Consider the following 15,417-nt stretch of genomic DNA (forward strand, 5'->3'; position numbering starts at 1 on the left):
CCTCCATTGGTTCCATTCAGCATTGATTCTTTGAAGCTTTCCATATTCCTCTCTGCTTTTAAAGTCTTCCGTTGGTCTAAGGAAGTTTTTCCTCTATGGCAGACACAGTGGCAGGGCATCCAAAAGCCTCTATGGCGGACACAACGCCGGGGCTTTTGGACGTCCAAAAGCCCTGCTGCTGTGTCCACCATAGAGGCGGGATGCATCCTGCCTCTATGTTGGACATAGCGCCGGAGCGGCCAAAAGCCGCTTTCTTTTTTTTTGCCTCACCAGCCATAAACCTCACCGCACGTCACTGACCAGGAGAGTAAGAGCAACGGCGGCAGCAGGGGAGAGGGGAATCCCCCCCAATAGAGGGGATCTTCATCTGGAGTGATGCTCCTGCCACCCTCAGATTCATCTCCACTGCAGGCGAAGTCTCATGGGCCCCTGGCCTCCTCTGGCTGAATGATGGAAGCTGCATGACAGAGATCATCCTCCAACTCAGAGGACAAGTCAGGTGGAGGACTGGTCTGAGAAGCCTTTTGGGACTGAAAAAGATGGGATTCAGTGTGGCCCTGGCCTTGCAGGGAGGAGCCTGGGTGGCACTATCCCTGGCCTGTGGCTTGGTATTACCCCTTTGTGACTCCCTGGGGGCCTTGGGGGAAGGTTCCATGGGGGATGCTTCTGGGGCCGGTTTGTGGGTCCCAGAAGAAGGGGTCTCGTTGGTGGATAGAGGCAATTGTGGATAGGGGCAGGAGAAAAGGTCATGGCCTATATTCACGACTTGTTGAACTTCAAATTGGCCGCCGGAGATTTTTGCGTCAAAACAAAATGGCCACCGAGGCTACAGAGCCTATGAGCCAGGCGCCACAAGGTAGCTGAGACCGCAAGGCAAGTGAGGGTGCCGAAGGCCCTGCGGGGGGGGGGCCTGCGGAGCCCAAGAGGAGCAGTGGCAGCGTTCCGATGGGGCGGGAGCACTGAGGAACAGCAGCAGCGTGCAGCGGCAATGCTTCTGGCAATTGCTCCGGGCTACCAGCGGTCCTTGGCGGCTTTTGGAGGCGGCTGGAGCAGCTGCGGCGTGAGGGGGCACATAGCCTAGCAAAGGTAGCAGTGCAGAGCGGGGCCTCCAACGACCGTTGCCACGAGGCGCTGTTTGCCAGAGAGCTCTCTGCCGACAATCTCCAGAGACAAAAGCCTCAAAAATCTCTTCCCATAGCCTCGGGCTGATTGAGAGACTTAGCTTTAAAGAACTATCCTGATTCCTTCCAATTTAGATGAAATTTAGAACAAAATCCAATTAAATACGGTTTAAATAACTTTTAAAGTTGAGGAGAAAGCAGTTAGCACAAACAGTTCGATTGAACTGAGTCTAGAAAAGCGGGAGGACATTCCCCCAAGGAGATGACATCACTTTGGTAGACTCAGTTCTATTGGTTACTGACTGAGTTAACCCATGCATGACCACTGTCTCCACCAACGTTGGAGAATATAATTTTATTTTCAAAATAATTACTGACAAAAACAATGAACTATATCTTTCAGTAAGATTTTCCACAAGATGTTCCCAGATATTAAACTACAATACAGTATCCCCTTTCTTTCAATAGGTATTCTTTAGTAGAACAAAATTAACTGCATTGTTTTTTTGATCTTTGCTACTGCAACTTTATTGAAATGAGGAAAATTTTCCAAAGGAGGAAGCATTCTATGTTTAAGCAGGTAAATGTAAAACAATATATTTTATTACTATGCCATTTTTAATTCAGAAATTCCATAGGTTTTTTTTACAAGTTATGTTTTAAATATTTCATGTTTTATTATATATTTTTCCATTGGAATTTCCTATCTATATTAACGTCGCCCTAATTTTTTTCTTTATTGCTATCAAAAAATCCTGAAGAATATTTTGCATCCTACATTTATGTGATCAAATTTCCTTTCTCTTTTAGTGATGCCACATCTTGTATTAGGAAGCCTAGTGTGTGGTGGTGGGTAGCCTAGTGCAAAACATTTCCATTTTCAATTGTCCGAAAATTAAAGTGTCTTATTTCAAGTTTGAAATGTTCTCATCTTAAACAACTTTCTTCTGATTTTGAAACAAATTATTTCCACTTTAAACTTGAATTAGTTTAGTTTGAAACATTTTGCATATCACTCCTGATGGGCACTTTTTCACATTATAAAATTATTAGAGAGCCGAGGTGGCGCAGTGGTTAGAGTGCAGTACTGCAGGCCACTTCAACTGACTGCTATCTGCAATTCGGCGGTTCAAATCTCACCAGCTCAAGGTTGACTCAGCCTTCCATCCTTCCGAGGTGGGTGAAATGAGGACCCAGACTGTGGGGGCAATATGCTGACTCTGTAAACCGCTTAGAGAGGGCTGAAAGCCCTATGAAGCGGTATATAAGTCTAACTGCTATTGCTATTTGGATCAAAAAAAGTTTTTTAATACTCTATTACTTGGGATAACTTTTTTTTTTACTTTGACATATAATCTTTTCAAAAAATCTAGAATCCAACTCCTGTAAGTCAGACTTGATCACTATAGGATGTTATAATGTTTGCATTAAACTGTTAAAAGCTGAAAAAATACTACTTTTAAATATAGAGAGATATTTGTTTCAATTTTCAGAAAATACTCACCTTGGAATGATAACTGCATCCTGGTAATCCTCTAATTTAAAAATGAATGGTGTTTCTTTTGTATATTGGGTACTGGGAATGCCAGTACGAGCTTCCGATTTCTCAATATTTTCCATAAATTTAAAATCAATGTCCAAAGTGCTGGAGCCATCAACTTAAAAACAAAATATTTTATTTGAATTTCAAAACTGAAAATATTTTCAGATTCTTAGCACATATTTTTAAATGGCAAACAGTTCCCAATAATTTTTGTCAAAATCAATTTCGTAACACCATAGGGCTTTTGGTGGTAATCAATATTTCAGAAGAACAGTAGTCAACCTGAAATACTGTTCCAACGGCTAATGCTTATATAATATAGTACTTTTCAAGATTCTGCTTTTACAAGTAATATTCAAAATCTAAAACAACTAAAAGGCAAAACCCCTTTATTTGTTAAATTTTTATGGCTGTGTTGCAAATCAGTTTTATTTTCTGCAAAATAATCTAACATAAAGGATTGTTGAAGGATGTTAAACAATTTAAAGGCTATTAAACAATTCCACAATTCATGGGAAGGCGTGTATGCAAATGGACACTTAAATATCCCATCAACTGTATGAACTTTAATTAATAAATAAAACAGCACTTTTCTCACCAACATTAAGAGGTAGAACACAATAGGCTGAATCAGCATCAGTGGGTCTGAATTCTAGTGCAGGTTTTTCAAGTCGAAGAATGTGAGAGAATATATATTGGTGAAGTCGTGTGATTAACTCAAGCATTTGTAACGACAAAGTGAAACTTGATTTCTTTAACTCAATAGATATAGTCACTTCTCCTGAGCGGGTATATACAGGAAAATGAGGAATCTAGATAAACAAACAAACCAACCAAAGTAAATGTAAGACAGTTACAAGGCATTGGCTAAAATTTGTGTCCCTTGTTAATAACCAAAATACATCTAATATTCAAACCAGTATAAGGGTATATATATTTACAGACATTCAATTATAGTTTGCAAACACACAAACAAACCCATATTAATGTCAGGTTAAAACTGAAAACTGTCAGGAAAATATAGTAAATTCATTCAAGAACCACAAATGGTGGCCACACAGGAGCTAATATTATAATCTAAATATTTGTGCAAATACAAGTCCATGTATTTTTATACAGTTTTCTTTTAAGAATGTCACAATTAACTATAACCTTTGCATTTTTTGTTTTTTTTTGTGCAATTTTATTATAAGGTGCTACCTTAGAAAGGCAACTCTTGATGCAAATGATTAAAGAGCATATGTGGTTTATACATAACTAAGCATAAATATTTATTAGCATCCTTTATAGTCCATTCCAATCCTAACCTATTCTGGGAGGAATACAAGAACAACAATGTAAAAACGAAAGAAACCTCAATTTTATCAGAGGTGCCCAAATAAACCAAGGGCTGATGGCGCTTTAGAAATTATGCTTGCTTCGGAAGATAAGCAGGAACCAGAAAGAACATAATGGTGGCATACATTAGTGACTTGAAATATTAATCTAGATTTATTGTATTTTTTGGAGTATAAGACACATCTTTTTCCCTCAAAAAAGAGATTGAAAATCTGGGTGCTTCTTATACACTGAATACATTTTTTGCCTCCTGAAACCCTGCCCCCTTCACCAAAATGGCTGTGCATAGCTTGTAGGAGGCTTTCAGAGAGCTCCTAGGGGCTGGGGAGGGCAGAAACGAACAAAAAACGGGCCGTTTTTTGCTCACTCCCCCCCCCCAGCCCCCAGGAGTACTCTATAAGCTTCCTAAAGGCTATTCATGCCTTTTTGAAGAAAAAAAAAGTCGGGCCCATTTTCGCAAAAAAACAGGTCATTTTTAGGATGTTTGCAGAGTGCAAAAACTTTTTTTTTTAAATTGGCCTCTTCAAAACCTTGGTGTGTCTTATACTCCAGTGCGTCTTATACTCCAGTGTGTCTTATACTCCGAAAAATACGGTAGTTTAATTTGTGTATATGCATTCTGCAATAGAAGGTATTGCTTAAAATAAGTACCAATTAGAGAAAAATAAGAAAGCATAGCATTTAGAAAGCCTGTCATAATATAAAAGCATTTTCTTTCTATGAGCAAGTTCTTTTATAGAGAGGCAATGTATCTGTATTCTCTATTTCACAAGATTGCCATATAAACTGCATCACTCTATAATAGTGATGAAAAAAAAACAAGCAACTGAGGTACTGATCTGGATTCATTTTATTATTACAATATTTCAAACATTTCAAAACATAAATATCATATAAATGTCCTTTTTAAAAAGTTTATTAGATAATTCTGACAGGTATGATAAGCAAGAATTGTTCCATAACTATGGAATTCTACGTGTAAGACACACTGGCTTGAACACCTAAAAACAAATTTAAAAAGAGAAATGCATGTATATGTGTGCATTTAATTACCTGAGGTATAGGTTTGGCTGTCAGTATTCCAAAACATCTTGTAGTATCTTCAGGAGGATATAGTTTTCGTCTTCTGAAGTTGAGCTCATCAGGTAGAGGAGTAGTTAAGACCATACCAATTACATAAAGGTAACAGGGTTGATCAGGTTTGGGATAACTGTCCCTCAAACATTCTGGAATCTATAGACATAGTGTAACAAACATGCTTTTTAAATAAAATAATGTCCTTAGTGATGCTTAGAAACAATACAGGTTTTAAATAAATTATCTCTGCATATACATATTATTTTTAAAAAATAGAATGCAGGATTAAATTACAAGTTGTCAGAGATTTATTGATTTAAACTAGCAGCAGATTTATATAACTAGCAGCTAAAAAGTTGATGCATAGTTTCTGCATCATGAAACCATTTGAAACCAGTTTCTAAAAAACCCCCACAGTAAATAAAACTAAAGAACCAAAATAGAATGAAGCAGAAGAGGTTCCAGTATAAAAAAAAGTAACATTCAGTAAGTTAGTGAGTCTTTTCAAGGACTCTGTTTAAGCTATTTTGGACAAAAAGTTAATTTATAATTAAAATTCTTGTAATTTATAAATTCAGTCCTGGTTTCTTCAGGTAAGACTAGGAAAGTCCTCTTGCTTGAAATCTGTGTTTTTGCTATCATAATGCTGGATAGACCAAGGATCTAACATGTTATAGACATAACTTCCTCCTAACTAAAAGTAGTTTCAAATTTGACAATGAGATTTTACAAATAAAAAGTGTTATTACCTGATGTTTCCCATTTGTTTGCAACACTTCAAAATCCAAAAAACATATTTACTTTAATTTGTGCCTCTTTTGGATTATACCATGTTCTTTTCATTCTCATGGAATAACATTTGAATATTTCCTCCGAATAGTATACCTTACTAGGAACTGGGCAGCAAACCAGATTCAAAGGGAAAAAAACTCAGGCTCAAGGCAGATGCTCAAATGGCACTAGTTGGCAACTCTTTAAATGTGATGTCTCTTTTTCTTGGCTTGTGGAGCTGACCTCCCAAGCTTTTTCCTAATTCTAAAACAAATACATTTGATTTGAATTGCTGTTAACAAATGCTATGTCTTCCATTCTTCAATTTCTCCTTAATCACATAATATCCAAAGCTACAGCTATCATGTGGCTGCAATAATGAACTTCAGTATAGTAATGAATGATTAAATACTGATTCTGCATCCCATTTTTCATCCAAAGATACAAAAAATAGCACACAGCATTCATATTCATCAGTAGTCATATGACACCAAAGATAATGCTTCATATCATACTAGAAAACAATTAAACACCACTTTATTATGTCTCCATTGTAATTTATGTATAAATGAGAAATTAAATAATGAACTGAAAGAGATGCAGGTGTGAAATGGAAAAACATGTCTTTGTGAATCCAAATTTCTTGTTTAAGCATTTCCTTTGGGTCTTATCATGTAAGAAATCTTATTCTACCCTTATGATAATTCAGAAATATACATGCTTACCCAGTCCTTAACAGAAACATTTTTTTTACAATTATTACAAGATCCTCTGATTAGCATATATGCTAAAGAATCAGTATACGACTCCTATTCAAATCAGAAAAATCTTAAACATACATAGGTTGTGTCAACTGTCAATTCTGAAACATTAGGGATGCTCAAAAGTTGTGACATAACACTTTGGGGATTGTATACATATTTTGGTTACCTTAATATAATTTATATGTGTTTGGTAAGTAACTACATAAATATCATAACTTATAATATTTTGTTTGTTTCATACAGTCATATATAGCAAAACCATAGAACTATACTAACAGCTTTAGGGTAGCACTGCCTTCGTTTTGTAGAACCTGGCCTTCCTGGAACACTGGTTTCTTCTTCATCGTGCAAATCAAGTTCCTCCTCATATTTTACTGTTTCTTTTCCAACAGGCATCAAGTGATCATCTAGTTCACCTAAAATATAAATAAAGAACAAATTATAAATCAAGTAATTCCATAATTAAGGAATAATTTCCTCATCCATAAAGTAACTTTTATGAAATGCATGTATGAAATCATAAGGGACTGGTTTAAACTTCGTCACCTGTTTTACACAAACATGGTACAATTTCAAAGTATACATTAAAAAAATAATAAAATAACCATCTCTTCATTAAAATGGAAATGATTAAAGTTACTGCAACAGCAATTAAAAGAAACTGCCCGAGTTTAAAGTAATGAGAATCTTTTTCAAGATTGTTAGAACACTAAATGTGATATTATTCTTTACGAATCAGTATATAGTGTTAAAAGTCTGAAAGCAGTCAAAGCTTGATTTTATTCATATTTACTCTGAAACAACTCATTGAAATTCTCAATGAACAACTTACCACCTATAAACATATATAGAATTATGTCCTCTCTAAGATTTGATCTGTGTGCAAAACTGAGGATTCTTTACCCCTTCTTCTAATAAGAAACTTGAGACCCTCAAATAATTATATATTACTAAGTTCCACAGTGGGATCTTAATAACATGAAGTATCATAAACAGAGGTTGCAGGAGGAGAAGGCAATTGGAAAATGGTCTGGGGAGCATGACATCACAGCATTATGTTTTAACCAAGTGTTTCAGGGACCATTTTTTTAAAAAGACCAGATAAATTCCACGGAAAGGGAAAAGTTTATTTTTGAAATTTTATTTTCCAGAGGGTTGCGGAAAGTTTTTTTATTCTGGAAGCCGAGCAGTCTATTGTTCTTTCAGAGAATTACAGTGGTTGAAAATGGATCGAAATCTTTCGAAGACTAGAAGTAAAAACTAACACTGCCAGTTCCCCAAAAAACCCCCCTAAAATGGCATTTTCAGATATTTCTTTACATTAAAAAAAAGATAGTATCAAATGTTCTTTAAATAAATGATATTGCTTCTAAATGTTATACTTACCAATTTTATGCAATTTTTCACAACAAATAAGAGCAACAACTCTTTCTGCTAATCTCGCACAACTCATTGGAGGACCCTGGAAATAAAATTTGAAGCAAGTCTTTAAAAATTCAATAAATAATAATCAAATTTATTGCTTTTTTCACGTTTTGGTTATTATTTGTTAGATTAATATCCTATCCTTCCCTCTGGAGTTTATGGTAAAATACACAGCATTTTTTTTTCTTCTGGCTGGGGTGGACTTATCCTGGATGTTCACCTCAACTAATATGCTATACTGACTCTCTAATAACTAAGCACTGTCATGCATAAAAAATACGTAAGTGTTGTATAAAGGACAGGTTTAAGAACACAAAATAACAGCTCTACGTAAAATAGATGTTATTTATATATTCCAAATACAGCCAGTAATTGTTTTGCAAAAAATATATTTCAGGTTATTATAAATGTCAAAATGCATCAACATTTAGACTGAATATTTAATATGAAAGGAAAATATTTTTTCTACACTAAGATGCTTATATATTGCTAATAAAAAACCATTAACTTAGCCCTAGAGTTTCTTATGACTTTTGCACAAAAGACTTTGTCATTCAAGCTTTAATAGTTAGCTTAATTCAAATAGAGAGAAGAAAATAAACCTCCTTCTTTGCAACAGTATATATTTCAATGCTTCAAATGACCTGAATTATACCCCATTTGATTGATCAACTTTCAGTTGAGACACCTAGGAATATTGTCATATAAAATTCATGGACCAACACTAGCACAGAGTAAACCTTTCATATAAAAGCAAGTTGTGCATTGCAGGAAAAACAAGTTGCAAGCCATGTCCGAAGGAAAACATTGTACACACTCAAAATTTATTTTGTCTAAACAAACAAAATACTTACGACTATTGATGCTCGAAGAGGAGAATTGATAGGTAGATAAAGTGTTGCATAAAATGTGTTATCAAGAAGCTCTCTAGTTTTACACTTCGGAGCCAGATGAGTAAATGGATCACTTGGTAATCTAGCACAATACCTATTTAACATATTTTTAAAAATAAACATAAACATATTTTACAAAACAAATGACATTTTATGGCTAAGATATTCACAAGTTAACAGAAATCAACAGGCAAATTGATAAGTTAATAGTTTGCAATTATTCTAAGATTTCCATCCACAGTTAAATGGTTTGATTTAAATATAATACTGTAAAATTCTCCTAAGCAGACTGACAATAAAGACAATAAACAGGAGAATCTCGAGATGTTTCTAAGATTGAAATGGATACCTACTGGAAAATTTTATCTGTTAATTTAGTAATATCACATTAAATTAGAAAAAATATGGCAAGTGTCTAATAAGATCAGTTTTACTGAATATGCCCAGAACCCTCCTCAATCGAGTATTCTGTTTCTCATAGAGGTCAAGCAGCTGCCTCTAAGTTGCTTGGAAGCAGGAGGGGCATATCCTTCTTCCAACATTATTCCCTTTGAAATAGTACTTGATGGCATGCTCCTCTCAACTTGGATGCAACAAATTCAAGATCAATAGTTCTTCATTAATTATATCCTGTATAATTATGTATGTTTGTCCTGAACGATTGTCTTAAAACTATTTTCAATCAGCCATAGCAAATGTTTTTTGAGAAAGGGAGGAAAAAATTCTATCTATTTTTTCTCATGCCATGAATCGTTTTATGAAATGCCCAACATGTACCCAATATTGTTCCCAGAAAAATAATCCACTAGTCTACCTTTTCTAGTAAAAATGTTTCTTATAGAAAGTTCTTAATTTATGAACATAATTTATGTAACAGTATTTTTTTTTCAATTAGTCATAACATGAACTACTCCTTTTTCATAGCTATCATACACAGAGCTGGCATCTACTATCCACTATTATCCCATCTACTATCCACTATTATCCCAAGATTTACCTAGGGACAATGACGGAGAGTCCTTTATGCCGAGGTGGCGCAGTGGTTAAATGCAGCACTGCAGGCTACTGCTAGATCAGCAGTTCAGCGGTTCAAATCTCACCGGCTCAGGGTTGACTCAGCCTTCCATCCTTCCGAGGTGGGTAAAATGAGGACCCAGATTGTTGGGGGCAATATGCTGACTCTCTGTAAACCGCTTAGAGAGGGCTGAAAGCCATATGAAGCGGTATATAAGTCTACTGCTATATGCTCCCTGAGCTTGGTTGCTTGCTTGCTTGCAGACGTTTCATTACCCAATTAGGTAACATCAGTAGTGCAGCACAGATGATGTTATGTAATCATGTAATAAAATGTCTATAAGCAAACAATCAAGCTCAGAAAGAAATAAGAACCCCATATTACAGAAGTATTTCCTTTAAAATTACATTGATACTTCTCTTCCATTTCATTCCCTCCCTATCCCCCAATATTAAATATATTTCAGAAAAAGTAATAATGAAACAATACATCGATTTGGTTGTCTTATTTCTTGTAAGACATAAAATCCTTAGTTTAACCAAAATAGACAAATGCTTAAAACAGATAGTTACCAGCATTTAATTAAAAGACTGCTCATATGAAATATAGAGCTAAATAGGGAAACAATAATCACTATACCGATTAATGTGCCCAATAGCAGTGTTTATTGTGACTCTTGGACCACCATCTTCTGGTCGCAACACATATGGTGGGAAGATGTCATCATCATCTATAATAGGCTCATTTTCTGTTTCACTAATATCAACAGACTTCGAGCATTTGTTTCTCAGAATCTTAAGAAAAACAATAAATTAATAGAGAACGGTAAGAACATTATATAAATTCAGCCTGAGATAAACATCATTAGCAAAAGTGAAAGATACAGAATAATTAAGAATAATTAATGCAGCATGGGATTATCTATGGGCTATATCTTTAGTAACTTCATATTAGTTCCTAGCCCTTTTAAGGGAAGAATTATCACAATCACTAGTATGAAAGAGGTCATACCAACATTAACACTACCTTCCAGCTAAGAAAAAGAAACTAACAACACTGACTCAGGGATAATTAATGTCCAGATTATTTGGCTTCTGTTGGAAAAAGAATAATTGGTAGATCAGAGTCTATTGTGTACTATTTTATGAGTATTAGCATATACCGTATTTTTCGGAGTATAAGACGCAGCTTTTCCTCCCCTAAAAGAGGGTGAAAATTTGGGTGCATCTTATACACTGAATGTAGTCCCAACCACCCACGGGCCCAACCCTTTGGCCTCTGCCTCCCAGCAATTTACCTCCTTGCAGCAAACAAGGGCTTGTGGAGGGTGGAATAGGCTATAGCAATCCCTGTATCCTGAAACAGCTGATGATCAGGAGAAATTGAAAGTGAAACTTGCTGTTTGCTCCACACCACAAATTGCTGGGAGGCAGAGGCAGATATTTTTTTCTTGTGCTAATCAGGCTGTTTGCTGCAAGGAAGTAAGTCAATGACTATAAATGCCAATAGAATGTTCAACTTATTAGACTTATTTTTTAAAGACTGCTTTATTATTGTTCTAGACAGATTAACAAAATGAAGAAGCTTTTTAAAATAAATGCTTGATCTGCAGAGGCGCAGTACTATTGTATCTTCTTTTAAATAGCAGAGAATAACTATACTTCCAGAAAGCACATCAATTTTAACAGCATGTGTACAGGTATAGTCTGAAATGTAACACTACAAACAGTGTATATTGTCTATACTGTTGCTGTTTGTTGCAAGGAGGGAAATTGCTGGAAGGCAGAGGCAGATATTTTTTTTCTTGTTTTCCTCCCCAAAAGCTAGGTGCGTTTTATACTTCGGAGCATCTTATACTCCAAAAAATATGGTACATTTCTATATTTTTATAAGTATCTCGGTTCTCCAAATTATTCAAAAGAACTGCTTTGGAACATGCAGGAACAATATGAAGTACTATTTTACGATAAGTTAAACCACTTATGTCTTTAAAAAGGCTGGCATAACTGCTTCAGAAATTACTCCCAACTATCTCTCCAACTGGGTACATGCACAAATTGAAGATTTCAAAACATCTCTTTTTAAGCGTTTACAGTTTGTGCATGTGACTAAAAATACAAAATGTTTTTAACTTTATAAAAATATAAATAAAAGATGGGTCCAATATACTGAGAGATGTCTATTATTAGTTATTAATTATTAATTAATCTCATAATCTTTCTTACTGTATTTAGTCATCTTTCTGTGAAACTTCTAGTGTGGATCTCTTATTTGTCCACCCACTTTTGAGCAATATAATCTTCTAAGTTTATTCTTTTTGTTCCTTTAGACATCAAAATATTTTTATGAATTAAACCTGGATTCCCATTGTTTCTTTGAATTTTTTCCACTTTTAAGAAAAATTGATTGTCTGATAACTAAATTAGTGAATCACCGTTTTACATTTTTAGAACCATAAAAGCAGTTTGTTAAAAAAAATGGCATTTGTGGAGGAGTACGATCATATTACCTTGCATCAAGCCAATTATTTTAATTGTATCAATTGATTTTTGTTTCTAATTTTCCAATATTTAATACTGTAAGCCATTCTGATATATGGAAGTGGAAAAGGATAAAGCTTGTACAAATAAGCAAACACTCCCTGTCAATTCCTTTATGATTCAGTTACATACATGGACTTCTTTGTCACATACCTTCTCAATCGCTTTGTATGTTTTAAGATCTTCTTCAAAACATGTAATTTTGTCTGAATCAGCTAACATAATGTAGTTTGAGATTGGTGCCCTGGCTCTTCCTTTGGATTGCACATAGGAACGATATTCTGTGGGCAAATCAAAACGAACCACCAAATTGCATTTTGGTATGTCAACACCCTCTTCTACAATACTAGTTGCAATTAGCAAGTTGGTTTCATGTGCTCGAAATTTTCTAAGAACCTACAAAGTAACCAAGAAGACATATTTCTAAGACCATCTGTTGTTAAAGCCATTATCGTCATAAAAGTTTTATATTCCAATACTTGCAGAATTCTACTTATAGTCCAATGGTTTGGATAAAATTTATAGTTTTTAAATTTTATTTTAATTTTCTTCCTCAATAAAATTAAAAATTCCAATAAAATTATTTAAAAAAGAATAAAATGTTAGAGAAATACAAAGATAACAGGTTATAATTTTAGAGAATAGTTAATTTTAGGAAAATAATTTATAAATTCTTTAGTTCACATCTTAATATCATTTTTTTTTGTTCCCCAATTTATGCTACATTATCTTTAAAACACTTGTGTAGAATCCGTTTATTTGTCACTTCTCTAAAATTCAATATATTCTAAAATGTAAGCCCAGGACTCTCCAGATTTTCTTGTCACTGAAGACAGAGAAAGCATTCCTATAATTTGATCAAAGTGCAGCTATAATTCCAAAAAGGTGTTTCCAACACAAGCTGTCTCTTTTCCTGAGATTTCCTGGCAGCTTTAATGAGTAGCAGACTAGTGCTACATTCTCATCTATGAGCTAAGAATTACCCATAGGTTCTTTTATTTACTGTCATTTGCTTCATTTGAAAAATAAAATATACCAAACATTAAAATACATTTCTAGTTTATTGAAATAAACTCATTTAAAGAACTATACTAGATGTTTCTGCCACTGATGATAACATTGTTAATAATGGCAATTCTGAATGTATTTAACTACATATGAAAAAGTTTGGTTACAGAAATATGATTATTTCAAACTTCATATTCGTTCATATTCGATTCATATTAGTTAAACTAAAATATCAATCATTTCCATTTTCCAGCAAAATGGAAAATGAGCAAAAGTAATTTTCCCAGAAGCAGTAAAATAATTAAAAAATGCTGCAGTCAATATTTAAGATCCTTAAATTTCAATTCAATGAACTAGCAACAAAGAGTATCTAAAGTAATAAAAAAGCAAACAAACTTATTTTTCTAAATATCTACTCTTATTTTATGACATAGCATGTAAGTCTCATTCAAATGGATACTTAATACTCAAGTTTAATGGTTTAAAAATTCTTAAAAGCTGATGCTTAAAAGTAAAAAGAATCATAGAACAGCTATTTATATACACATACACACATAACAAAATACAACAACCAAATTTCACTTTTACAGTCCTTTTTAAAGCACTGTCCAAGTACAAAAGCAGATTGATGCATTTGCCTAGCTTGTACAATTAAAGTTACCTACATTTTATGGATTAAAAATGTCAGTCTAGTAGCTACATTTTCTTATATGTGACACGAACAAAATGGAGTTAAATGAATGAGTTAATTATTCAGATAGATAGAAAATACATAAAGTGAAACAGAACTCCACTAAAATGAATTAAATCGGATTTTTTCTGGTACTTCGTTTAACACTGAAGGACTAGAGTCCTATAATAATTATTCAAAATGGGATAGATTTCTGCCTGACTTCTCTGAATAATGAAAACCCTGGAGGAGGAGAGGAGGAGGAGAATTATAGCCGTAAATCCTATTGTTAATCACGGATTTCTATTTTCTATGTGTTCTATCACCAGGCCATTTCAGTACCTAGTCCTCCCCAGTTCAACTCAGGTACCATGACACAATGGTATTCATTCTGATTCTTCCCAGCATCAGAATCATGAAAGGCGGGGGGGGGAGGGGTTGTCATCAGATCTTTAAATGTAGAACTGGATGCTTGTTAGAAAAATGCTGAATTTTCAAGTCCCTCTGTAAGATCTTCACAGCCATAATCCATTCAAATTTGATGCAAATTGGAAAAATTAAGATTTTAAAGGTGTTTGCTTAGGGACAAGAATATTTTAAATGTATAATACACCCCCTCAAAAGAGAATACAGTGTAAAAGAAAAAAAATAAATTGCATATGTCAAAACTCTCTTATTTTACAATTTTCTATTCTGTATCTCATCTTGACCATTAAAAACGTAAGAGTATAAAACCTCATCTCAATAAGTGAAATTGTCAGGCTTGATCTCAGCAAAGGAAAGTTTTGTCTGCAAATTTCATCTGGTTCTATCAAGAATAGAAAATTAAGATAAAAGAGCCATGTGTACCAAGCACAGATGTGCGTACAGACAGACAGACGCACACATACCACAGAGATATTCCTAACCTTAGTCAATGGGCTTTCAGGATGAAATCAGAAAGGGAAGATAGTTCCAAACTGTCCTGAGGCTAAATCAGGAACTAATATGGATTGTATGGTTGGTGCACAATCCACATAATTGTGGGAAGAGGATATTTACAGAGATTTTACAGAAACAGCAAATTGGATTATAGAACAGAGGACAAGAACCAGCAACTATTCCTGCTAAAATATTTGTTTTACACTACAATATTTCCAACAACAATCTTAATTCTTAATATTAAGTCAAATGCTATCATTAAAGAAGGCATGAATGCTTGGTCTTACTTTTCTATTTTTTTAAATGCAGATATACAATTCATTTCAGAAGT

At 34.4% G+C, this 15,417-nt stretch overlaps 1 protein-coding gene across 5 annotated transcripts in view; it reads right to left on the minus strand.

Moving 5' to 3' along the window:
* The window catches only part of DICER1 (dicer 1, ribonuclease III), a 60,178-nt gene that overhangs the window by 21,300 nt on the left and 23,461 nt on the right, over positions 1–15,417 (minus strand). For all 5 annotated transcript variants that reach the window (XM_032233734.1, XM_032233742.1, XM_032233748.1 and 2 more), the window contains 8 exons: positions 12,641–12,883; positions 10,587–10,741; positions 8,894–9,026; positions 8,001–8,076; positions 6,891–7,030; positions 5,056–5,235; positions 3,263–3,476; positions 2,626–2,779 (listed from right to left, as the gene is read on the minus strand). In XM_032233734.1, coding sequence (XP_032089625.1) covers positions 2,626–2,779; positions 3,263–3,476; positions 5,056–5,235; positions 6,891–7,030; positions 8,001–8,076; positions 8,894–9,026; positions 10,587–10,741; positions 12,641–12,883 — 1,295 coding nt within the window. The remainder of the gene's footprint in view (positions 1–2,625; positions 2,780–3,262; positions 3,477–5,055; positions 5,236–6,890; positions 7,031–8,000; positions 8,077–8,893; positions 9,027–10,586; positions 10,742–12,640; positions 12,884–15,417) is intronic.

The sequence above is a fragment of the Thamnophis elegans genome, chromosome 1 (assembly GCF_009769535.1).
Source record: "Thamnophis elegans isolate rThaEle1 chromosome 1, rThaEle1.pri, whole genome shotgun sequence".
NCBI lineage: Eukaryota > Metazoa > Chordata > Lepidosauria > Squamata > Colubridae > Thamnophis > Thamnophis elegans.